Source organism: Rissa tridactyla, chromosome 7 (genome assembly GCF_028500815.1).
Source record: "Rissa tridactyla isolate bRisTri1 chromosome 7, bRisTri1.patW.cur.20221130, whole genome shotgun sequence".
Classification (NCBI taxonomy): domain Eukaryota; kingdom Metazoa; phylum Chordata; class Aves; order Charadriiformes; family Laridae; genus Rissa; species Rissa tridactyla.
In genome coordinates, this window is record NC_071472.1 from 28,644,953 (window position 1) to 28,672,586 (window position 27,634).

At 38.6% G+C, this 27,634-nt stretch overlaps 1 protein-coding gene across 3 annotated transcripts in view; it reads right to left on the reverse strand.

The window, feature by feature from the left end:
- Positions 1–12,805: 12,805 nt before the first annotated feature.
- Positions 12,806–27,634, reverse strand: part of CWC22 (CWC22 spliceosome associated protein homolog) — a 34,326-nt gene continuing 19,497 nt past the window's right edge. For all 3 annotated transcript variants that reach the window (XM_054208845.1, XM_054208847.1, XM_054208846.1), the window contains exons 15-20: positions 21,940–22,017; positions 20,630–20,782; positions 19,689–19,816; positions 18,984–19,085; positions 18,693–18,883; positions 12,806–15,333 (exon numbers count right to left, since the gene is read on the reverse strand). In XM_054208845.1, coding sequence (XP_054064820.1) covers positions 14,747–15,333; positions 18,693–18,883; positions 18,984–19,085; positions 19,689–19,816; positions 20,630–20,782; positions 21,940–22,017 — 1,239 coding nt within the window. In that variant the 3' untranslated portion in view covers positions 12,806–14,746. The remainder of the gene's footprint in view (positions 15,334–18,692; positions 18,884–18,983; positions 19,086–19,688; positions 19,817–20,629; positions 20,783–21,939; positions 22,018–27,634) is intronic.

Consider the following 27,634-nt stretch of genomic DNA (forward strand, 5'->3'; position numbering starts at 1 on the left):
TTCAGCAGAAATGTGAGAAATTGCATCAATAGGGTGGTTGTCTCTTAGACGCACTGGGTGAGTCATATGAATCAGTCTTCAGGGCACAGTAATTGGACACCTGCAAAAGCACGCTTGTGTCATAAGAACAGCACAGAGAGAAACAAAAGGTGACCAAGAACAAGATTTAGATTATTCTAATTTCTTACTTTCATAGGGTTTTTTTATGCCTGCACACATATATTCGTTTGAGTTCCAGAAAGTTACTTCTGCTTGACCAGTAGGAGGGATGGATATATTACATGGACATACCATTTTTAAAATACACAGGGATTTCATGTGTAGCGTTGAGACTGGGTTATACTATTGGTTAAAGAGGAATATTGGGATTACTGAATTCTAGTTGGCAGATAATGCAGTAAAATATCTTCGGGAAACTTAAGATGGGTGCCTCAATTTACAGATTAATTTTCATACGCAGCCTTGTAATTATGTTGTAATTTTTAAAAACCCAACACAATGTATAATTAAATAGCTGCGTATTAAACATGTGACACCCATAGCGTTACAAAATTATACACCTACAATTACTGTATTCGCCACTAAGTCCCACAAGAATTTTTAAATAATTAATCTTTCTTTAGATTGTTCGTGTAGATCCTGTACATTTAGATTTTAGGAGGCGATTAATTCTGATAGAATAGAAATTATAGCAGCAGTTCAATTCTACATCTGATTTTCTCAGGGTTTATATCTCAACCGAAAAAATAGTTGCTTTTTTTTCCCCACCACATTTTCATTCATTCTTTTACTCCCTCATTCTGTAGAAAAAAGACAGCAATAGATGCAGCTTAATTATATACTGAACAGATCAAAAGCTGCCTCCATATGATTACACAGTTCCAAAAAAGAACAGTCACCAAAATAGTATCCACCAAACCAAATTACATCCGATGTAACCACAGAGAAGAAAATCAAACCTCATGAGCAAGGTAAAATCTGCACTACTGCGAGTTCTGCCTTCTCTCTAAGAGGAGACTCAGGATATACAAAAAAAAAAGCGTATGTTTGGCACTGTCAAAAGAAAAAGCAGAATGGGAAGCTCTCAGATCTCAGAAGCAAATTGCTTAGACTACAGTTGAAAAAAAAAAAAAAAACAAAGAAAAAGCTGCACCTAAGCTTGTCCTGGTGGATTTCTTACCATGCTGAGCTTCTCGGATAGCAGTGGTGTTGCAGGAGCAGAGGTCCACAGACGAGGTCTCGGTGAAACCCTTCCCGTCACTGTGCCAGGTACAGGGCTGAGCCACCCTCGTGGTCTGAGACCTCTGCAGGACGCGCAGCCCTGGGGCACTGGTTTGTAACTGGTGCCTGGCACCAGGCTTCCTCAGAACTAGTTAAAAAAAAAAAAATATATCATGATGTTTCTATTTCAAGAAGCCTCTGTTGGCTGTAGAACAAATGTCTCTCCTGGGCATTGCGAGTGCCAGCAACAGGCTGTAAGGAAACACTGCAGCGGTCCCAGGGATAACGATAAGGCACAGGATCTCTGGGGGCTTTTCAAGGCCTGTTATAGGTTTTGGAGAATGTGCAGATTTTGGTACCAGATTTACTGCTTTTGCCAGAAGGGGGGAAAAAAATTCCCCCTGAGCTCGTACCCTGTCCATTTGATGGAAGCTCCAAGGGGAACACTAATGAATATTCTGCTTTCCACGTAGCTATGAGAATGCTTCAGTGCACAGACACACATTTATCTGTGAAACAACAAATGCATTTTATATATTAGGGAGGTTTTATCAAAGTTGGGCCACCCATAATTATGCTGAGAAATGAATTGAATGGAATTTTAATAACTTAAGGTAAATGAGCTATTAACCTACAGGATATTTCGCCAAATGATTCATCCCTCTTCCCTCTCACTTTGCCTTAAAGGCGAAATGGATGACTAAGTTGGTCAGGACATCGGCCATCGTGGCTGCAGTGTCTTTCAGCAGCAATGAAGAATGACCTTCCTTACACTAAACAATCCCGATACGTTAAAACAGTAGGATTTTTTTTTTTTTTTTTGCATTTGCACAACACAGGCAAGTCGCAAAGAATCAAGCAAGACACTGGGTAGCCTCATTTTCTTATAACAAGAAATCCCTATTGGAAACAGCCATAGAAACAAATGAATTAATTCCGAGATCAGACTGAGAGGAAGACAAAGTGATGTTCTGCTCAGATCTACACCTACACAAAGTCCCTTTCGCTCACAATTTTTAGCTCATTAGGGACAACTTTTCATATTTCTTCTCCCAGCAGGCACAGGAAATCGGCTCTTTTGAAAATATGTGACAGTCTGGCAACCGCGTGGCACAGACAGGCTGTTGTGTCTCAGCAAAGGAAACGATATGTGACATGACTGCCTCTCCTGCCAGCCATCGTCCCACAAAACTGTACAACCTCCACCGATTCCCTTTGGAGCTTAAAATCTTCACGACAGCAAACGTGGTGGGGAGACGGGCTCCCCCTAAGAGCCTGCAATTGTTCTTTCTTCGCAGTAGAATGAGGAATACTGAATGGGGAAGGAAAAATATATTATTTTCTTGAGAGCTTTCTGCAGCTTGGTCGCTGCCTGTCGGCAGGGTGGCATCGGTCCCTCTGGCCGAAGTTCGGAGTCGTACCTCGCTCTCAGCTGGTTAAAGCAAGGGCAGTTTCTGTGTGAACCTTGCAGCAGGTGGCCCCTTCTGGTGGAACGAGATAGGTCTTGAACAAAAAACCCCGCCCCTCCTACAGAATTTTGCTAAGACAAAAAAATATCGCAATCATTTTTGCTCTGCCCTATCTCTCTCTACAAGTAAAACTGGTATCAACTGGGGGATCTCCTCCCCTCTCCTCTCAAAATCAGGCTGTATTTTGGGGGGTGGTGGTAGATACCTGTGTCTTGGGATTATGAGCATGTGTTCCCTAGTTTCTACACCAAATCACATCTGAAAGTTAAGCATGCAGCATTTTGCTGTTTCATGTTGTAAACTACAACTCTGTTTAAGATCACTCGTAAGATTAGGACCTAGAAATAAGATAAAGCAGGATGAGAGAACTTGTTCACAACTTGTACGGAGAAGAGAGCGAGGCATCTTTGCCCAGAACAGACTGGGAAGACGCAGCCCAGTGCTGGTTGTCCAGCTCTGAGCTTCTCTGGCATGGACTGTATGCATGAAGAGCATGTGTGTCACCCTACATAGAGCACGTTGGGTGCAATGTTGTCTAAAATAAGGGAGTTTATAGCCCAGGAGGTTGTTTCCTCTTCCTGTATGAGCTTGTACGAGCCCCCCTGGGGGCTCCCGCATGTTCTCCTCTGGGCTGCATCAGGTGGGATCCAGGGAGGACCCGGTGCCATGGGCCAGTGCTGGGCCCCAGCACCAGGCTGGTTCTGGGACATCGCCCTCCCTCCCACCAGTCTGCCGGCCAGTGTCCCTGTCCTGCTATGGATTCAGCTGGAGGGCACGGAGAAGGGCCTGGTCAAACACTTAACGATAAAGGAAGGCAGAGTGTGAGCAAAGATGTGGCAGTGCTGTCCTCAAGCCTTTTTGCACGTGACATTCTGCCCGTGCTGCATGCCAGGCTGCTGCATCTCTGCGTCTGGGGTAACACATCGCCTGACAGTGGATTAATAAATCCAGATTAACTAATAAATGCTGTGTTCACACTTTCTCCTGCTTTTGTCACCTGCTGTAGCAAGTCAGGGACACAGCAGCTCTGTAATGTCTACTTGTGATTGAACGAAACAATTCAAGGGATTAAGATGGTTTTCGATAAGGAAAATATTTTATTTCACTACTTTTTTTGGTCCTTGGCATGAAACAAATTAAACTCTGTTCCTGAAGTGGTTTCAAACAAAGCTGCTCAACCACCTGGAGCCACAACAAGGGAGAAGATTTTTCACACCCAGTCTCTTTATCTTACTCATTTAAATACCTTTCCCTTTAGATACCTTTTAAAATGTATTTGAACTTAAAGTCCTTGAATTATCCCCTTGGAAAGATTTTCATCTTTTTTTTCAACCATTTAATCCTTTAATTCAAGTTGTCAGTTGTATAAATTGTATCAAAGATCTTTAGGGGAATTATTGACCTCATTTTTACTTACATGATAAATACTCAGTAAAAATTAAAAATATTAACTTAAATGTAATTAAAATTGTAGGAACGACCAAAAGATATAAGAAAGAACCTACTTGGAATAATCTCATTCATCTGGACTTTCAAAAAGCCTTTAACAAGTCCTGCACTAGAGGCTATTAAGGAAACCAGCCAGTTGTGAGGTAAGACATCAGGGATTTGAAACATGGAGCTAAAATATAAAGCGTACAAAGACACGGTCAATATTCTGTATGGCAGTAGGTTAATAGTGAAACAGTCCTAAACCCATGTTCTAACATTGTGTAGGTAGCTAGAAATTCTAGCTACCATTCAGCTTACTTAGAACAAAAGTGATAGGAAACTAAAGAACTTGAATTGGTTGAAAGGACAACACAATGACAGCTGAAAGCCCGTGTTGACAAGAACATGGTAATGGACGTTTGAGGAAATCTTGTGAATTATTCATACAAGTTTGGTGTACCAATTGTGGAAGAAAGACCAGAGCATCACTGAGGACAGCTCGGTCTCCCCGATCAACATTCAGTGGCCGTCAAAAAGCAAACCATACAGATTGTTCCAAAGCATAAGGAAAAGCAAAAAAGAAAAATATGGAAAATACAATGTCATTTTGAAAATTAGTGGTATGGTCCCATCAACTGGGATGCTGTGTTTGATGGTGCCAGAGTACGGCGTGGAATCACAGAGGGCAGGGCGAGAGAGAAAGGAGAGGGAAGAAAAATGATTATAGGCTGTGAAGGCTTTCCTTCTGAAGCGAAGCTCCGAACGAGCGTGTACACAAAAGATGAACAGAAAAGCACTTAGCCCCGGACATTGGCTATAATTAATATTATATGGAAGAGAAAATGAGCGCTTCTTACTCTATCTCGTAACAGGAGAGACGTTCAATGAAAATGAAAACAACACATTTACAACAGATTACAGCTTTTTTCTATTAATGTTGTAGATGGTTCCATAATAATAGTCTGCAAGATTTGTGGCATCTTCTTCTGAAACACTGACTGATAAGGAACTGAGCGTTTCACATGTAATTCAGAACAATCAGACGGAGCAGCAAGCTTATTAAGAACCTAAAAGGGGCATTCTGGAGATGTGAGGTGTCCCCTCCCCTTTAATTTCTCTTTATAAAAAGATATTATAATGGTCTTTGCAGAAAAAGGAGAGACTGGAGTTAGTAGGAACAAGGAAGAAGATGGAGTTAAAGCCAATGCTAGGGTTAAAGTGCAAGCCAAACCTATCATTCAAAATGAGAATTTCACAGACTGATGACAGCCGCCATGCAACTAACCTTGACACTCGCTCTCCCTCGCCTGGAGTATGATATACAAATCATTAAAACGCTTGGTCTTCATGCTGGATTTTCTTTATAAATGACAGCGAAACTGCAATTATGGAAATAAAGCCTTCCTATAAATACCGTGAAACAAAGAAAGTTTTTGATTATATACGCACCCAAAATGAGGTGGACCTCGAGTCCTGGGTAGAAACCCTGTACGCTGAAGCCAGTCATTGCCGCTTACCACACTGGTAACCACAGTCACAACCGACCCCAGGCCGCGCCGCCCGCTTGCCCTGGAACACCGGGGCAAGAGTCTCATCTTAACACGCGTACTGTTCTAATTAAGCATCAATTTCAGTTACTCCTGGAAAGGAAAGTATAATTGCGTGTATAAAAACACCAGAATTTTACACCAAAATAACAATGCTGGTATCTGTAGTCAAAGCTTTTGAAGTGCCTGTCATCGGGTACTATAAAAAAAATTACACATTTTTCCACTTTGGTGGCATTATATTACACCATATATCACCACAGAACCTCAGTTAATGTACCACATACAATTATTTTTTTTTTTCCAGCCAGATTTCACATCATCAAGATGTGAATATTTTATACTGTTTAACAGGGTATAGATGAAAAATAAACTATTCAGATAGTACAGTGATAAAGCTCATTACACAGGGTGTAAACAGCTGAAATTTATTCCAATGAACTATATTAATTCACACATACAACTAATTCTAAGCTCTTACGTACAAAGAGAATGAATGTAGAAGACTTTGTATGCAAGCGTGTGTGTTTATATACGTGTGGAAAACTGAAATACACTTTTCCAATATGTCTGCGCCTCTGTAAATAGAGAGCTAAAAATTAAATGGGAGGAAAGAATTGCTTTGCAAAATGAAACAAACAAGCCGACTCTGCGTGCACAGGGATGAATTTAGCCTGAGGTTCCAGGGAGAGCACGGATGGTGCGTCCTTCCCTGCACGGCAATGAGCCCATCCTCACAGTTTCTCCTCGCAGCCATAATCACATAAATATACTCGGCAAGAGCGGAGAAAATGATGGGCTGTGAAGCACTTGTGGATGACATCTCAAAGAATTCCCGTTTCAAACAGGCACAGTGATCAAAAGAGGCCGATGCACCATCTCTCTTCTACAAAGAGGTATAACAAGGGTGTTTTTTTCTGTGCCGAGAAGAGAGGGCAAGAAGGAACAGAGCTGCAAAGGGACACCTTTTTTTTTTCAAATGCATATTTTCAGTTTCTCATTTCAATCGCTGATCAAGTCAGTCACCTGCCTTCAATTTTTCTTCTCAAGCACTTTTGCATTCCACCTCTGGTGACTCATAACAAAGCATGCAGCGCAAGAAGGGGGCCCTGCAAATCCAATCAAAGAATGAGAGCTGACGGACCAGACATCCAACCTCAAGGCCTGAACAAAGGCAGCGTATTCATTAAGATGCGTGTCCTGTTCGAGGTAGGTCTCCCTTAAGTATTCCTTCCTCATAGGAGGCCACAAAGGCTGTCTGCACCCCTGCCATTATATGATCTAATATATCAACTTTTCCATTGGCTATATCAACCCCTAAATTAATGCAACTTTCCGTCCACGATGCAAGTCCCCTGACACTGAAGTTTGTTGACACAGGTTAACAGCCAGAGGAGACCCAGAGAAGGCCACACAAAACCCTATCAAATACTTAAGGCGGCTTCTCAAGGCGTATATACACACGCCAGGCCTGGGGCACGGGATGCCATTTTTAAAAGGGAACAGAAAGAGGTGACCCTCTCCTTCCTTTGTGAGGGACATATGGGAGATGGGAAGGGGAAGGTGGTTTGGGAGAGATCCGTTGTCCATTTCCTTGACGAAGTGTGTTTAACACACCCAGCAGCAAGAGGGGGAGGATGGCATCCTCACCGAGACTGGAACAGCAAAATAAAGGGCTGTTGTCAGCCACCTAACTGGGACCAGTTTTTCCAGGGGAATTTTCAAGTTCTTTGACTCTTCAGGCACTTCTCCTCATTACCAAATGAAAAATTGGGACACAATTTCATGAGACATCCACCTATGACTGAGAACCAGGAAGAAGAGGGAAGAAAGGAGGAAAGTATTTACAAAAGCTAACCTTGGTATGATGAAGCTGTTCCCTCTGGAGTCGCTTTATAGCCAAGAGAGGCTCTTTCAGTTCATTCTCTGCTGCAGAGGTTTCCTTTGCCTGTGAACCATAAAGCAGCAACATTAAGTTCGACTCACAGGGCTCAAGCCAGCCATTGTGAAAACCCTCTGTGCATATGAAAGCTGTCTGGATCTACCATTTACCTGGCTTGAAACATTACTGGAGCAATGATCACCAAAATGGACATCAACATAACATCCCCAGCTCTGAACTCGCGTGGTGAGGGATGACGAGGAGGGGACTATCAGATGCATCTTCCTCCTAATAGCCTTGCCCAGGTATAGGGGATGGGTAAGCCGGCTGACCAGCGGACAGCCCTCTCCACGAGCTTCTGCACGAGCCTTTGCAGCCAAAGGGCTCGGGCTAATTACACAGTCTGCCGGTGAGGAGATACCAACTCTTCGTATTCCCTCCCGGCACACAGAAGCCTATGGGATCCAACCCTATGCCGTATACCCCCCTCTACCTTTCCTGCTGTTACCAGTTCCACCGCAGCTCCCCTGAGGGAATATTGGCATTCACGAGACCCTTCAACTGCCTCTCTGTCTAAATTCAGAAACCTGTACAACTCCGCCAATGCTCCTTCCTAGCAAAGGTGGTGCAAAAATAAAGGCAGCCAGGATGAAGCATTTACAAATGTAAGACCGATCAACCTCATCAAATTTGCAATTGTCCTGTAACTCGTCATTCTGGGGTAAGGAGGAGAAGGCAAGAAGCATGCTCCACGCTTGTTCTTTATGGTATGTGTGCGCACACGCTGTTCCTTTGGCCAAGTTATCCTTTAAAGATCATTTTTTGATGCATTATGCAAGTGATATATAGTAAATTTTTGATGTGTATTTTTGGCATTATACTTTTCTAAATGGCTAACGCTGCATGTGATAAAGAACAAAGTTCAGAAGTGGCAGAGGAAGAAAAAAAAAAAGAAAAAACTGTAACTAGAGCAGAGATAATGTGGAAAAGCCTAATGAGGGTAAGAATACCGACAACACAAATACAGTCGATACAGGAGCAGCATCTGCAAGCAACCAGATGAAAGGTCTTATTCCTCTCCCTTTTAAATCAATGGGCACCTCTCCAATTAATGGTAGTATTGCTCCAGAGCACTACTCTATACGAGATAGTGTTGGCTTATCCACGGGGACTTGAAAATAAGGAATCTTCTTCCAGTTAAACCAAATTTTAGGTAAGTTAGCGACAAAAGCATTTTTACACAACTTTTTATTATACAAAAAGCCCAGAATCTGAACTTGCACAAGAGATTTCACAGCTGTGGCTGAGGCATGAAGTACCTCCAAAAGCAATAGGTAAGCAACCGAAAAGAAGCCAGGGCCCGGCAGTTTTAAAGGGAGAACACGCATTTCAGTGAAGTAACTAAGGATCAATACCAGTCAACAAGGTAAAACCAGTTAGCATTGCACCTACGCGCCTGCGTCACAAGAGCTTTCACCTCGCTTCCTTACCTGCCATGCAGCTTGTTTTCTCCCCAAGGAAAATCTTTGGTCCTCACTTTATTTTACGAAATAATAGGAAAAAAAATAACTCAAAATGCACAGAGCTTAAACAGAGTCAAAATGTCACAGTTTGTTTTCTTAATGGACTTGCCTGTTTTATGGATCAACGAACCGTTTTCCCAACACCACTAAGGTTGAGTTGCACACGCACCCCTTTTTTTTTTTTTTTGTAAAGTTAGAAGAAAGTGTTTGATGACCATCATGAGGAGCAGCCAAGAAAAGAAAATCCCTGACTCTAGTCTCAGCCAAATTATAGACTTGCTTGAGGAAAACATATAAAAAGCAGAACTCTCTGCTTTATATGATCTCTGAAGTGACCTCAAGTTTTTCCAGCATATAAAGTAGTATTTTGCTCATGCCGTTTTTAACCTAGTAATACATGTTTTATGTAGCTTCAATTAAAATACTCCTTTATTCTGCATTTTTGACTTCACAAGTTCTTAAAAAAAATACTTTGACTAATAAAAAAGCTTTTTTAAAAATACTAACTTATCTAATTGAACATAAATTGAGGGACAAGTTTCCCTGCTCTCTGAATGTTACCAGAGAACCTGGAGTCAATTCTCTGGGCTAGCATCATCATGGACTCGTGCTTGTTCAGATTACCCAAGAAAGTTAGCCTTATGGTTAGGCACATCTCCTCAACAGTGGAGGATAATTCAAAGTAGTTTAAGAATGGTGAATGAAGATGACTAGCATCTTCTTTTCTGTTCATAAAACCGTACAAATTTAATGACAGGGAGGCATTTAAATTGCTACTGGAGCTGGAAGTGTCCACCCTAGCCCATGTATTTTTTTGGTGGCCAATGTGTGCTAAGCTATTTTAGAGTATAGCCTGCATTCAAAAGTTAAGGCTCCAGTAATGTAATTCTTCTTAAGTAAATTAAAGAACACCATACTCCTAGATTAAAATGATAGGCTATTTAAATATAATATAAATATAGTAATACTAGTAATTTTCAAAACTGAATTCCAATGTGTGCATGATCTGATTGTAAAATTCATTTAACACGAACACCGCAAACAGAAAAATATTTTGGTAGTCAGGTTCTGGTTCCCATTCCCGTGCAGAACTGGGGAGATGGAACTATCCAGAATTTGAAGACTGCAATACTGCTTAAACAGCAACTAAAACTGCCCTTTAGAAATCATGATCCCATTGTGACAAATTTAAAGTATTTTTCACAGAATCACAGAATGGTTGGGGTCGGAAGGGACCTTAAAGATCATCTAGTTCCCACCCCCCTGCCCTGGGCAGGGACACCTCCCACTAGACCAGGCTGCTCAAAGCCCCATCCAGCCTGGCCTTCAACACCTCCAGGGATGGGGCAGCCACAGCTTCCCTGGGCAACCTGTTCCAGTGTCTCACCACCCTCAGGGTAAAGAATTTCTTCCTGATATCCAATCTGAATCTCCCCTCTTTCAGTTTGAGGCCATTACCCCGTGTCCTATTGCTCCACTCCCTGATAAGGAGTCCCTCCCCATCCTTCCTGTAGCCCCCTTTAGGTACTGGAAGGCCACTATAAGGTCTCCCTGGAGCCTTCTCTTCTCCAGACTGGACAACCCCAACTCTCTCAGCCTGTCAATTTTTAACAGAGTGAATAGTTTTGTCCCAAAACTTATTTAACTGCTCTCACACTGAGGTCATATTTTGATGATTGATATAAAAAGATGGCCTAAAACAGCAGTAGTCTTTTTTTTTCCCAAAAAAACCATTCTTTAGACATATATGAATAATCGTGTTTCACATACCTCGCTCCAAATAAAATTATAGTTAGAGAACAGCATTATGGTTCTTATGAATACCACAAACACTTCAGTCGAGATTTATTCCTACACACACGGTGAATTCACCAGGCGAGTCAGCAGCTCCTCTACGACACCCAGCACCACCACCCTGAGGAACCTCGGCCAGGGAGTCCTAGCAAAAGGGACGCAGGCTCTCTTAACTGCATCTACGGACGCAGGATATTACAGCCACTTTTGGAAGGTAAATTTTCAGCATACAATCTCAGGACAGGTCATCACAAGTTCCTTCCCAAACATCTTTTTTGTTCAAGCCTGGAAGTTTCCTCTGGCAGCTGTTCCCCTTGGCGGGTGAAGGCGCTGGGTACGCGCAGCCCTGCGCAACAGCATCTTGCACCCTAACGCTGACCGGCACCTGCGGGCGCCGACCCCAGAACCTGACAACAGTTCTGCCCTCAAACACACTGCAAAGACCGAGGCCCCGATGCCCAACACCGCATCCCTGTGAACACCCTCACTCGTAACACACTTTTCAGCCCGATGGCACAGGTTGCTGGTTACAGGGCCAATGAACAGCACATTTCTCTGACACATTTTCACTCTTCTGAGTCAAGAGCACTTGTGATCGAAGCTTACGGTTCAGGAAGACCAAAGCAGCTCAGTATTTTACCTGAGATGCAGGCAAGCCACTACATGAACACGGCCCAGAGGTACCTACATTAGGTGACTTCTGATAACAGAGGTCAATTAAAGTCATAACCAGACCCAACTGCAGAGAGCCAAGGAGAGACTGTTCCAATCGTGCTTTTAAGTAACAAGGATTAACAACGGAGCAAAATAGTGAAGAATGTCACAGCACCTCCACTTCTTGAAGTCTTTCAGTCAAAACTGCTATTCGAAACACAACCCAGAGCTCCAGTATTAATTACAGACTAGACACATGAGTCACTTCGTTAGTGTGCATCGTCTACAATTAGCTGTTGCTGCTGAGGAAAGGCGGCCCAGGACCACTGTGGGTCACTCGGCTCTACAGCAATGGAGAAAATGGACTGAAACCCCCACAATTTTTATGTCACCATGCAACTCCTGGAATACCCTCATTTTACATACCCTCAAAATTACATAGTATTTTGACTTCTTTTCCCTTACACAGGCTATAGTAAAATAACTAAATAAATAAAGGGCAGGAGGACTGCTGAGGGCTACAGAGCAGTCCCACACAAGGAGAGATTACAAGTGAATTTTAACTTCTGGAAAAGAAATGGCAAAAGATGTACAGGTTCAGGTCTATAAAAATCACACACACACACAGGACGACAAGCAGGAAGAAAACCTACGCAGCGCTATTCAGAAAATGCACCAGGAAGCAGCAAAGGGAAGTCATCAGGCAGAAGCTATGAAAGAAACATACTTTTTACACATACTGTACAGTAAAATACCAGAACTCCTGGCACAGGATGGTGCAGAATCCCCCCCCAATGAGTTAAAGAATTAGGCCACTTAATGGGCAAGGCCTTATTCAGAGATGCACATAGTGCCTCCGGCTCAGGAAGTGCTTAAGCAATGGTCTGCTAAAAACTGGGAATGCTCCGGGTGTTACTGAGGGCTCCAGGCTGGAGCCGCTGCTGGTGTGTGCCACAGCACAGCCGTCCTGCTGAGCACCCACCTGAGAACACACACGCGCCCCAGAATGACGCTCCTTGTCTTACCGCTTTTAGCTAACACCAACCCGCTCATAGTAGCAATGGTAAGAATGACAGCAATTTTTAATAGGTCACTCTATTAAATATCTATTCATATTTCTGGAAATGGAAAAAAAAAAGCCATCAAGAAATTGTAAACACAGGTAATACCCCAGCTCAAGTCCTAATCTCACCCTCTCCCTTTTTTCACCATCGAAGCGCACGATATTTTTATCAGCTATCATGAAAAAACACAAAAAACTGGAGATGTTTAAACTAGTATATGCTGATGTACGCACCTGAGATGAAATGGTTTATTTTCTAACAAATGTTTTATGTTTTCACATTTGTTTTAGTAATTACATATTTAATAAATGGAAATAAGCTTTTTAACTTGAACAGAATATCTCAAAAGTTATGGGTTAATAAAACTGATGCTATTAAACCCATAACATAGTAAGGGGAGTATTAATTAAGTTTGTACAATTAAACCATTATGAAGTACAGGTCATTTTCAATAATGTTCATAGAGAGCTATCAAAGAAACATATCAATTATCAGCAGAATTCTTTTTAGAAAGCATTCTTTCAAATTAAGTTTTCCTGGAATTAACACGCACTGCCAAAATGCAAAAATCATTTTGAAAGTGAGAAGTGTGCTGGACAAAAAACCACCACAGTTTAAACATAAATCTCACGATGCCACTAAAGCATTTTTAACTGTGTGGTATAACAAGATAGAAACCTTATTTTTTCCTCTGCAATATGAATTTATTTTCCATGCAAGTGTTTTTGACTGAAAATGTTTTATTACATGAAAGCTTGCAGAAAGAAATTCTGTTAAATACAGAAAAAAAATTTAAGAATGTGACATTTTTCTTAGAAAAATGTTGTGACAAGATTTAGGCAAAACTGATCTATTTCCTTAGGAATTGTTCTGTTTTCTGTTATAAAACAGCTCAAGTGTTTTCTATGCTTTATACAAGATGAAATATGATTTACACATGAAATTTGTAAATTCTCATATACCCTGCAGTTGTGTTCATTTCACAGAGTAAAAAAAAAAAATGTGGTCCTACAGCACCAAAAATTGTGTAATATACAACTATCACCTCTGTCTTTCCCGCTGACCACATCCACACTATTTCCTATTTCATGCCAAAAGAGTTTCAAAATTTCCCTTTGTTACTAGTGAGATTTAGAGTCTTAACCAGATGATTTTGATTCATTAACTCATACAACAAATGTTGAGCTAGTTGCTTCAAATGACTCCAGGTAGAACAATTTTATATTATGAACTACTGCAGCAACTGATTTTTTTCCCCCGTAAGCTTTGCTTCCAATAAACTCAAGCACTTCGAGCCATGTAGTTCAAAACATCTAAAAAGGTTTGAAACACCTCTTATTTCAGTTTCTTTTTTTTTTTATATATACTGGGAAACACGTTCCTCGAACACTTCCTTTGTAGGTCTAGAGTTGAGTCCATGACTTTAAAATCAAATTCATAGTTGGAAAAAAAACAAAACCAAACCAACTTTTTTTCCCATCTCCAAGATCACAAGTGTAACTAGCTCAGGATGTTACAATATTAAAAAACATTGTGAAAAGTAACAGAACAAGTTGACACACTTTCAAATGTGACATTTAAAACAGCACTATTGCTTTTCCAATTTTGAACTCTTGAAGAAAAAAAAAAAATCAACTGAAGTATTTCCTGAAAATTTTGGTCAAACTTGCTTTCATATTCACAAAGCTGAAAGAATATACAGCTACAGAATACCTGAAGTGCTCGTGCTGATGCCTGAAAATTTTTTATACAGCCTTCTCATGTAACCTTCACATTGTAATCTGCAATTTTTACATTTATCATGCTAGCCTCAGTATCTAACTTTAAATTACCAAGCAAAGTTAAAAACCATGGGTTTTAGACTATAAAGTTACAATTACAAACACTTGAAACTGTGACAAACACACCCATTCTTGCAGAGATCTTAATGGTTTTATTCACAAAATAAACAGTTTCGTCTTTCCAAAGGACGAATTTAACAGAAAGACTCAATACAATAGTTATAAAAAAGTGGTACTGAAAATTTGAAAAATCTGGTAAAATCTACAAATGCAAACTATCTTTTTGTACAAAATCTTTTTTTGTAAAGTTCAGTGATAGATTTTAAAATACAGTTTTAACAGCTGAGAAAAGCCCATTTATTTCAAACTCTGGTTAGGTATTATTTTCGCCTGTGCGGGGAATTCTCCCTTCGCCTCTCCTCATTCTTTCTGGATTCTCTGTACTGGTCAGAATAACGGTTGTGCTTCTCTCGGTGTTTCTCTGAACCGTTTCTGTATCGGTCTTCTTGTTCCTCCTCTCTGGGACTTGAATTATTATGGGCTCTCTCTCTGGATGTTGATCTTTCTCTTTTTCTACTGCGATGTCCATTATCTTTGCTCCAGTGCCTGTAATTTTCATCATCAGACAAAGAAACTCTTCTCTCTGCTTTCTTCGGTTTTGAATTACTATGTTTATTTTCTAGATCCTTACTTCTTTCATGGTTCCTATCCTTTCCGCTATGGTAACCGTCTCTGCCATTGGACTCCTCTCTGTGATAGTACTTTGATACATCATCTCTCCTGTGTGACTCTCTCAGGTGTCGGTGATCTCTTTCTGATTTGCTCTCAGTATCACTTCTGTCCTCTTGCTGCCTCCTTCCCATTTTCTTTTCAAGCGATTTCCTTTTCCTTTCTTGTTTTTTCCTGGAAACTTTATCAGATTCTCTATTCTTCTTTTGCATTCTCTTTCTTTTGGTTTTAGGAACATCTGAAATGATAAAAAAATTATGGGAATAAAGTTGCATTTAAATTTATTATGCCTAACTTGATAAAGTACATAGGAAGTTCTAGAGTTGTTTTTTTTTTGTCAGAAAACTTTTGTGGGTACTTATCTGGAGAAAGGTTTCACAATACTGAGCTTTGATTTTATTGCTCCTCCGCCTTCCCAACTCAGTGTCTCATGCAATGGGGGACAATCCACCCATTCTTTAATTGAGCAGGTACTGATTATTTTTAAATGTCTGTCTGCATTACAGGCTCTTTATTCTCCATAGAAAAGAAATTCTGCATAGAAGTGTGAACTGACTATTAAACCAAGACTACTGTCCATTTTTCCTCTAAGTGTCAATATTTCTCTGTAACTCCACTGTTAATTACACAAGAACCATATGTTAACAAAAAGCAAGGTCACAACACATCACCCCAAAAACTTAAGAAATTAGGGAACAGGCTTCTGCATTTCATCCCATTTACAATGCCCATACAGGTATCAGAACATAATGCAGCTCAAACCAAAAAGAAACTTCTTTCTCAACTTACAAAAACCCACAACAAACCTGCACTTGAATGCAAAACATTGCTAAGCAGTCACATCACTGTTAAAATATAGTAACTCCCTAAATGTGAATCTGACATAAGACCTTCAAACCTGTCGATCCAAGAATTTTTTGGTTAGGTAAGATATGCTTTCATATTTGAAAAGATTCTAAATTCTATGTACTGACAAACCTTCAACGACCTTGCTTCCTCCTCTCCCCACACAGTTAATTGCTTAAGAGAGAACAACTCAAATTTGTACAAATGTAGCTGCCACTCACAAGTAGCCATCAGAAAGGCTTTTATCCCTTAGTTATCTGCAAGGGATGCCTGACTTTTGAGAAATTCTACCCATCATCATCCTCTTGGTGACTTGATACAAAAGGACCAGGCACAGGCTGTAAAGTTATATATCAAAGCACTCTCACAATTTTTTTTTTTTTTTTAAAAAAAGATCACCTTTCCCAGACCATCCAGTCTCTTAAAATCGTTTACTTTTCTAATTACTTCCTGGAAAAGCTTATCAGTCAATGGAGATTAAAAACAGCAGATGGGGAAAAGTCTGCAATACTATCCTATGAGGAAACGGAGGCATGCTGAAATGGCTTGAGATAGTGGTACCGCAGCAACATAACAATGTCCCTCTGGCTCACTTTCAGAAGAAATAGTGACAGCTTTGTCAACAATTTAAGATTAAAACTTGTGTATTTCTAAATACACAGTAGTGTTCATCTCAGTGGAGGCGGCCTTACTCTTCCTGTTTGCTCTTTATAAGGAGCCTCTAGATTTCACTCAACGATATTTATCAGTAAACACTGAAGTTACAGCCATTTAGAATAACCATTAATTCACCTTATTGTACAAACTATGGTATCACATCGGCTGCTTCTAGTCACTTTTTGAAAATAATAGAGCCATAAATTGATTTAATAGTACACCAAATAACTGCATTTCCACAGCAGCTGGCTAGTCTCATGTCTGAACTAAGGCTTCCTGGCATTCTGATAAAGCGTGATGACAGATCACTTCCGATCGATTTTAAGACATTAACTTTTTAAAATAGTATTTTCCCTATTATTTTACATGCAATAGAATGCAGAAAGAGAACAGAGAAAGTAAATACAAAGGAACAAACTGTTTTGGTAACAGACAAATCTCATACTCTGCTGGTCCCATTTTGGTTGGAATGACCTCTCCAGAGCAGTCCTGAGCTGGTGAAGTTCCGTGCTTTAACTGTTAAGACAGTAATCTCTAATTCAGCTCTATGCTCAATTTCTAATGAGCAGCTTTTCTATTTTCTCTTATATATTGCACTGTTAAAACACTGAAATACTGTAGCACATTCCTCTGAAAAATGTGTTTCAACTCTACAAAATTATTTTAAAGATTTAAAAAGCTGCAAACACAGGAAGACTTGAAGATATAATCAGTAGTGGACCTCAAACAAGTTTACCATTAAAGAATATAGTTATCTCCAATTAGTGTTCTGACTGCTGTATTTAAGTACACAAGAACCAGAAAAAAAAAGTGAGACCAGGCTGCAAAGATATCAAAATGAAAGTTTTAATGAACATGTTCCTGAATGGAGAAAGGACAAGTAGTAAAAGGGAACATCCTAAATTTAGAAAAATAAAGTGTGCATACTAGCAGACTGCAGACTCAGTTGGTTTGTCACTAAGGACTTACCTCTCTGGTTCCTATCAAGCAGCTCAGCAGAGCTGCAGCTGTCTATGCAGGAGCCATCTGGCTCTTTGCTAAACTAACGCCTCCTCTGACCCTGTTTAACTGTGCCCTCCTCTAGTGCTTTGTCGTCATTAATGCGATTAATGTGATGACACACAAATCAGACTGTGTACAGTAAGATTGCAATAGAGAACAAAAACCCATTTCCAAAGCACAAGCAATTTACACTGCTTTTATTTTGTTAATCAACATTTTCATTCCAAAGGCACGTAATAAATCAAATTAACTTTGAATCAGCAAGCTTCTGTACTATAGAAAGTCATGCTGTGTTATCATCTGCTCACATTATATAGAACAGGGGAGACTGCACACACTAACTCATACGAGCATGTACTTTATAGACTAAGCAATGTTTATCACACTTCATGTCAAACAGAAGGTTCTACATCAACAGGATGGCGTAAGATGCTGAACACTAATTATAATGCATAGAACTAAAAAATACTAAGTTGTCAGCAAAAGATAATTCTGCCTTGAAGATTCTCTATAGACAAGAACCTTCACTATAATCGCCACATAAACTCTTCAAGAGGAAGAGGAATTAGAAATGGGAGATTCAAAGGAGAGTAATTCAGCTAAAACCAAACAATGTCGTTTCTGACCCATGAAGGGGCACATATTCACAGGGAAGGACACAAGAAGTATCAATCTCACTCAACCAAGCCAAGCAAAAAAAAAAAAAAAAAAGCTGTAGACACTAGTCTCTACAGTTCACCAGACATATTAATAGGGAACGACTCCAATCCCTCTGTCCTACGCTAGTCTGAAGTGATAGTACCATGCAACAGGTATTAACTGTGTAAAAAAGTAACCTACAAAATGTTCCTCAGATATATAAGTCTAACAATGGAACTCAGTTTTTCTAAGTTCTAAAATAAATTTCCATGAGCAACATTTAATATTTTAAAACTTAGAAGTTAAAAAAAATGTATCAGTTTCTCTGCTTTAAAAACTAACACTGTCTATAGGTAGTTTCTCCTCAACAAGTGTACACTGAAATAGAAAATAAATAGATGTATAGAAATAAATAAAAGAGAAGTAAATCGTTTTTAGCTAGTGTTTGAGTACCTGAGTCACTGCTGCTGCCACTGCTAGATGAAGAGTCACTGCTGCTGGATGACTCTGAGCTACTACTGCTGCTGTCAGAATCAGAGGAAGAGTCTGTCTCTGAAGATGAAGAGGAATCTGTTGACTCAACATCTTGTTTCTGTGTCATTATCATCTTTGGTGCATTTTTAAGATGCTCCCGTAATTCATCCCTAATTAACAAAAAAATATATTTTTTTCAGTTTTATTTATTTTTGGCAGGGGAAGGGGAGGGAAGGAAAGTAAAAATAAAATCAGGAAGTTGTTCCTCACGTTAGTCCTCCAAGGCCAATAGAAGTGAAGAAATTGATGGCAAAGCGAGTGTTTCTTGGGTTATCCCGAGGCATCAATCCCTCAAAGAAAGGCTGCAATGTTCTGACGAAAACAAACATCTAAATTAAACAGCATGCCAGCTTAGCATTAATTCTCATTGACATTAATAAATCAAAAAAGAAACTGTATGAATCTCTATAGGACAGCAAAAGTTTTCTCTTTATGCCTTTTTCAATACTTTCATTGTGATGATTAAAGAATGTGTTATTTACACTATACTTAAGGATAATCATGTAATCCTAGAAAAAATGGAATTAATCATAATAATAGCTCAAGAAAAAATGCTTTTCTCTAAGTTTTGTCAGAAGCCACAGTAGCATTTATTACAGGGCCACAGAGTTGACAAAACAAAAACAGACTTACACTTGGAAAATTTTTAGACAAGCTGAACTATCACTGGGAAAAAAAAATAGAAAATACATCTTGCAAAAAGTCATGCACATACTTGAACCCAAATTGATGTTAACACACTCAGCTTAATGGGACTCTTTGCAATGACTAAATCTATACATGAACTTATTCTTGAAGTACCGCAGCTGCCTAACAGCAGTCTTAGTTGAACTTAAAACCAGAATTCTTATCTGTATGTTTTCAGATAAAGAAACTAATTAAACTTGCAATTTTGGAAATAAAATTTCAACTTACTCATCTTTTAATCTTGCATTTAGATTAGGAAGTCCCATATATTCACTGAGTTCCTGAAAGAATATTTTGACAAAAATTCTACTGGAGGACGTCGTAGTTTCTTCACTCAGTATTATACATTCAAGGACCTGAAAATATTTAGAAAAAACCCTTAAGTTTACACATACATTCTTTTATAAAGAGTGACACCCCCCCCGCCTTTTCTTCCTCAAAAACTCTTTTCTACCACCTGTGAGCAGCTTCTGGTCATATTTACACTAATAATTCTTTAAGGATTTATTTTATCCAAGAAAGCTTTCACAAGTCAGGTGTGTGAACTTCTGGGAAGTTAAAGATTTGGGACATAAATTCTAAAGAGGTAAAATATCTGGACTGATTTGTGTGTGCCTGAAGAATGATGATTAGACTAGGCTGTGAAACAAGAATAAAACAGTAGGAAAAGAGAAGTTACCTTGATATAATAATATAACATTAAAAATGAAGACATAAATATCTCAGAATGCAAGACTGCCTTTATTTGGCACTTAAATCACAAAATGGCAGTATTTTAAAGTTTCTTCTGATTCCATAAAGCTTTTAATATATAAAGGCAAATCTAAAAGGTTTCTTTAGGCTTTCTTTTTAGAGACTGTTCTGCTATTTACATTGCTGATTAAAAGCTCAAAATTCTAAAAAAAAAAAAAAATATAAATTTTAATCAACCAATTACAGCTGATCTCCACAAAATAACAGCTTAGTTCAACTACTTAAGAATGGAGGAGGGAGGATGACGATGCACAGGTGGCAGAAAGAAGAGACAGCAACACAGAGTTGTTCAACAGTGTCTGAGAAGATACTTAGAATAACCCAGTACAACTAATAATTAATGTATCACATTATTTCTGAATACTGGATATTAATTATTGAAAAAGAAATATAGGACAATAGCCTTTTTTACTTACACTCCAGGGAATTGAATCAGTGTACAGTAGATGAGCAAACATCTTGGCAACATTCCTCAGTTTGTTGGTTTCCAAACGATGAATGGTATCATATTGTTCTTTGAAAATAGCTTCAAAGGATTCCATATATTCTTTTTTTAACATGCAGAAACGCTGAGACAAAATTGTATAATTTAAACAACCAGATTAAATAAAACATTAAACATGCAAATAACCTACATGTAAGTGACCTAACAGTGCAAATATTTACTGCAAGATTTTCCTTTTAAATAACACTTGGAGAAGAAAATACCTTCAAATGGATACATTTTATTGCTTTCAGCAGTGTGTCAGAACAAGAAACATATCGGCATTGCAAATTAGTAACTATCAGTTTCAAACTACCACAAATTGTCCAGCAATTTCTTTTACTTCCGTACATCCAGTATTTTCACCTGAGGTAACCCCATCAAATATAGCTTTTTCTTTTTACATTATTGAATGACTATTTAAAATTAGAGAGGCAGCAGGGAACACAGTTAGTGGTAAGACATTTTGGAGATAATTTCTGTGTTCTTTAGAATGTTTAACATTTACATTCTACTGAACATGTAGATTCACATGTTTAGTGCTTTGGAACTGACTACCAGAAGTACTTCCTCAAGTACTGGATAAAACGTACAAATGGGAAAAACTCATTCTACTCCCTTTCAGCATAACTTGCTCCCTTGAGAAGACGAGTATTTTATCTTAAACTAGTCAGGTCTGTCAGTATCATAGATAGGGAAAATTAAATTAAGAACTAACTGCAACTAAATTAGCAATTAGTGATGCGAAAACAAGGAGCTAGCTGTTTACTGTTTACAAAAAAAACCCCCCACCCACAACCCCAGGACAGTAAGTATTCGGTCTTGTGCTCTACATAAAACCTACTAAACAGCTTTGAATGAAGTGGTAAAAGACAGGAGTCTCCAAAATTAATCTTTAGCTCTGTAAAAAGGATATTTTCTGGTAACTCATAATACTTTTACCTCTTTATACTACCATTCCTTTGCTACTGATTTACTGTTCTGCCATAATGAGAAAAGAGGGAGGCAAAAAAAGCAACAATATAAAGAGAAAATGAGTTCTCTCACTCTGCATTCACTACGCTTATTACAATCAAAATGTTAATTCAATCAACTAATGCAACCAACCAACTAATTAACCATTTTCAGAATGATAAAAAGACTATTAGTTTTATTTATCCATTACAATTTAAGGTTGACACACAAAGAATAAACCAAAGAAATTATCTACCTTAAGGTGTAACATCTGAAAACAGAACTCACCCCTGCCAGTAACCCAAAGAACTTCTCGTATGTTCTTTGCTGAGCACAGCAGTCAAGTATCATATTGCAGAGTTCTTTCTAGTTTAAGAAAAAGAAAAATCTCTAGGTAAATTCACTGTAGCAGCATAAAACCATCATCACTAAGTACCAAAATATTGAGGAAAGCCTTACATAGACACGAGCTTTGAAACAATAACATTTACATAAAACTTCATTTCCAACATCAGTAGTTTTCTGGATTTCTCATGTTTTAGAAATTCTGGGGCATGAATATGAATTTTTGCCATTGAAATTTCTTGTTCTGCTTAAGTTAAAATTTATGAGTTAACACACTGTACATCTCACCAAAAACCGTCAAAACTAGTTTACAAATTGACTTTACCAGAGTGCAAAAAGGGAAGTATAAGATAAAAAGGGAAGATCTGGAAGGCTTTTTTTGTGTTTTTGGTTCTGTTTATTTGTTGTTCGGTTTACTTTTTGGGTTTTGGGGTTTTTTTTCAAATTATTATTATTATTTTTTAATATTTTTAATAGCACCAATCCCTCCATTTCTAGAAAATTAAGAGTCTTTGCAACTTCCAAATGTCAAAATGGCATATAGATAAGCCATTTGGGAACTCAATTACAATGTGCATGCTTAGCAGTGCATTTCCAAAATCAGAAATATCTGTAGATTTTGGGATATAATAATATCTTTAATTATTCAGCCATAATTTTCACCACAAGCTCTGCTTACCATACACAAGCAGAAAGCAGTGTTTCCCTGCAACTGCTTCACCAGAGAGGCCTGAGGGTGATGTTCAGAAACTCAGCCTTGGGAGGCTGATCTGCATAGACTTCCTATAACTAAGAGAGTGCGAGGAACTTTTCTGAAGAAGCTGTTTTAGGCTCATGTTGTGAGTCACCCTCTATAAAAGCATCCCCCCTTCTGGGCTAAGAAGGAGCAGAAGCCGCCTAACTGCATCCCCCATCACAAACAGCCTGCTGCCCATTTTTATCTGTCTCCGTGGTGGATGTGGAGCTAAGCACCAGCTATGGCAGTCCCACCAAAGACGCTCTCCTTCCATTGATATCAACCATCTAGAAGAGTTAAACCCAGTCTTTTTGAAATACAGGTTGTCTGGCCCCCTTCCTCCCTGTTCCCCAATACCATCACCCCAAGATCATCACCGAATCACCCTTTGGCACTACCACCTCCTATTCTTTCACACACACCAATCCAAGAACCAGAAGGAAACACCCACGTGTGGATTCTGCTTTGCAGCTTGCCTCTAGGACCAGAGCCCTTCGCTGGCTGAGAGCAGTGAACCAGGCAAGTAAGCATACATGAGTTCAAAACCAAACTTATTCCTCTGAACTACTACGTAAATTACAGATTGCAATACAGTTATGAACAAGACAAACGAGGGAATCACTTTTATATAAATTAAGAGCCATGAAATATGCAGCACTTGAACAGGACTGCAGTTTTTCCCCCATTAAATTTTAATATCTTCTCTTAAGACCAACTCCATAGCATAAACCATTTTATGACATTCCCAAATAAGTTTTCAGCTGTCAGTCATGTATCTTTCATGATTAGTTTAATTTCTCTTTAAACTAATAACAACACTCCCATTAAAAAAAAAAAAATCGGATAATTTCAAGCATTTTGTCCTCTTTATATGTTACAGTAAACTGGTGTAAGATATATCAGGTTTTATATTCTCCCACTTCAGCCATTCTTCCAAGAATGTATTCCAAAAAGAAGCATCTTGCTCATTACAAAAACTCAAAACAAATAAAAAGCCAACCATGCTGAACAAGAAAATAATACCCTCTCCTAACATTGAGGCAATAACATATAAAACAACTTTACAGATGTGTTTAAAGGCATTCCTTTCAACACTGTCACACTGTGTTAGTGTGATGTATTAAAATGCATATTAACTTTTTATATTATCCAGTTTTACAGTAATGCTGCAGTTAATCAGTTTTTAAACAATAAAAAGGGTAGAGTGCTGATGCCACTGCTAATAAAGTCAGCAAGACTTGAAAAACAAATTACTTTTCTTCCCCATCTTAAATGCAATTACAACACCGGTATCCCCTGTGGTTTACAGTAATTAAATATTTTAACATTTTAATTAAATATTACAATGATTTCTAGGAGGGTATCTTGAATAATCACACACACGAAAATAGATTTGCCCACAAAGACATTCTTGCTAGTGTTATCAAAACAACTTGAGGTTAGGTCTAGAATAACTGTCTTCCAGATTAAAAATTAACAAACTTTAAAGTGATTTAATTATTTTCTGAGAGATGCGACAAGTTCACACAGCAATTCGAGCTTCATTTATAGATTTAAAGGTTAGTTAACTCATTTCTGTGCTCCCAATGATAATACTTCTGATGATGTTTATGGCAGGAAGAGCCTGCGTTTTTTAGTCCATCACTTGCTTTAAAGAACGCAATGAATTTGTTTCCCATTTTACAGGCAATTTACATACTATGTTGTTTAACAGTTTTCATACAATGTTCAACAAGTGACTATTCAGCTTAGTTAAGAAAGTATGTATAGCTACCCAATCATGAAGTAAAACGCTTTGAAAATATCTGAGGACCCATACAGATTGTGAGTGGCCTCTTGATCTTTAATTCATTATTTCTCATGGAAAAAACCGGCACTTCCCAAAACTGCAAAGACAGAAGATAAGGAGAAAGCTCCCTCTAAATACACCGCTTTTCTTACAGTTCTCCCCAAACATTTCCTACTAGCTTTTACCCAAACAGCATAATGGTTTAGACAGACCGTGGCTCAACCTAAGATGGCAAGTACCATGATACATTTAAAGATGCTACAGGATAAACCAGGAAAAGACAGAAAAGTGGACTCATTACCACTGCCCCAGCTTTACTATTTTAAAAGACAAGCATACCCTGCCCACTCTATACTCTCTCAGCTTCACACAAAGGCTATGTTCACTGCAGATAGAAGAGCTAAAGCAACTCAGCTTTCTCTTTCCCTTTTGATCACGGGTTCCTTTTCACAGTTACTACATTTTTTTTCCCTGTTTCTTCTTCCATTAATTTTTGCTAATTATTTTTTTTTTTTAATATTTGCATTGGGCTAAGATTGCTATTTCAGAGCTGCCCCACAGGCTGGCTGCAAGAGGTCTCACTCTCCCCTCCCCAGCTGGAAGCAATGGGATTTCCAGCTCCCCTCCCTCACCAGCCGCACAGCTCTGTTCCAACCATTGCATGCACAAGCTGGAGCAATCATGAGACATCCCCACCGCGTAACCCAATGTAGCTTCTTAAAACACAAAACTATCAATCCCAGCATGCAGTTTCTACAATCATACAAGGAATAAAGGAAATTGATTTGCTGGAAGCAAACCTAGTAAAGGACATAGGTTGGCTTAAGTCAATGTGAAATTGGAATTACGTGAAATTAGTGCCTTGCATTTTATACATTTGCACTGCTTTTACAAATGCTACATTGTCCCTTTTTCCTCTCAGCTGAAGTATATTTTACTTCCACTTACTACCTTTAAGCTCTCTCTACTGCTGCATATTTTAATGTGTGTAACTGTCACGTGCCTATTTTTTTTTCCAGCGTTTCTCCTCTTTCTTTTCTTCATTCATCCAATTACCACTTACAGCCAAGGCTGGGAAAAGCCATGGGAAGTATTTCAGTGGCAGGTGGCCTCTTGGCAAACCACGTGCAGTGCTTTCAACAGCTACTATAGTGTCTGCAGGTCTGTCCTGTGTTTGGTCAGCTAATGGTCCTTCTCAACTTCTATTGTTCCTTTATTTACCATTTTTTATCTCAGCTTGTTTTACATTTAGAGCAATGTATGCTTAAAGCTGAATATGGTTATCAAAAATCTTGCACAAATCCGACCTATAACATATTACATAGGAATCACTAACTGGATATAAGGATAGACATATTTTTTAATCATTCTGCTACAAGTCTGCAACACACAACACACACGAGTCTGGTGAAATAATACATTAAAGTCACACAGTATCTGCTTACCTTCCACCTGAAGGCTACATGCGCAAAACTTAAAATTAAGTGATGCCACTGAGGTAATCTGAGCAATTCCATCTCCTTAGGTTAAATGCATACAGACAGGTTTGGAAGATCAAAGTCTAGCCAGAATTCTAGCTAGCACCTGTTATCAGTACCACACAAATATACATAAATTCCCTATGGCTTCTACACCTTTGTTTTCTAGACATCAACATATACCACAACATAGACAGAAAGGACAATGAGCTTCCCAATTATGTACTGAAACTGGTTATTTCTACCTCACTAGTATCTTTAATGTCACACATGCAGTTACAGAAAACTTTATCTTATGCTTATTGGAAATATTTAACATAAATATCACGTGCCACATTCATAAAGAGCATGCAGCCTGTTTTCCAAAAAAACAGAACTAAGCTTTAAGCACTAAGGTGGTTGAAAATTAGTCTTAGATTATTTTTTTTTAAATATTTTCCTTCACAAAAGATCAGTAATGGCTGAAAAATTTAGACTCATTAAAAGTTATGAGCATATGCTTAAAATAATCTTATCTAATTGATAACATGTATTTAAAGAAGTACTTTTTCAAACTTAAGTCATGCTTTTGGAACTTCATCTCATACAGGTATGGTTTAGAAGACCTCTTTTAATCCATTGTTAATTATTTCAAGTGACATTCTGAATAATCCATCTATATGTTTAGATCATTTCTCCTGTTAAAGCTCAGCCCCTTTGTGTGACCCATAAGCCTATTAAGAGTAACACCTATTTCATCCTTCAGGTCATTAAAGATGCTCACGTCAGCCAAAGGAACCAGTTCATTCACACCTACCAAACTATTTAGGAACTGTTTTCAATTTAAGCCTGTAAGCTACATTATTAACTGGAGAGAATGAAAGTGGGTAAACTGGTTCCACTAATGGGTCTTTCCAAATTTTAACTCAATATGCATATTCTGCACCTATATGTGCATTTCCTTATGTTCTACATCTTCAGGGACTACTGATGTCAACAGCTCTGCACCTTGGATTAAGAGACAGCTGTAAGCACACAATCCTTTTCAACACAAAGAAAGTCAAGCTGAGGGCTAGCTTCTTTCACAAGTTTGAAGATATATTACAAACATTCAGCTATCAATGTTTTTAAAGATTCAGAAATTTTAAGTGATATATTAGTTACATATTGTATTTTATGTAATACAAAATAAATTCTTATTTTACTGTTATTTATCGTACTAAAACATCTGGAAACTAAGATATCTAATGCCTTGAGCCGGGCTGATGTTCAGATGAGTGGTTGAGAATAAGATCATTCTGATTTTGATGGAACTTGCAGATTTAAGGCAATGTATTTGAAAAGAAGTACAGTTAAATGTAATAAAAAAATCTGAACTAAACACTATGATAGTCCAGACTAAAATAGTATATGGTTCAGAAAATTAGATGTATCCATGTCATTAGACTTACACTTCCAGACATTAACAACAACAAAAGAAGCAGGGAAATAAAGGAAGTTTATGAATTAATAGAACCCCAATTAAACGTATTTTTAACCTCAGTGTCAGAGTTACTGCTATGTACTTTTATTTTTTAATTGATAAATTATGAAAAGTCATACTGATTCAGCACCTCAGGCCCACAAAAAGACCTGCTTCAAAAGACAGGAAATCTA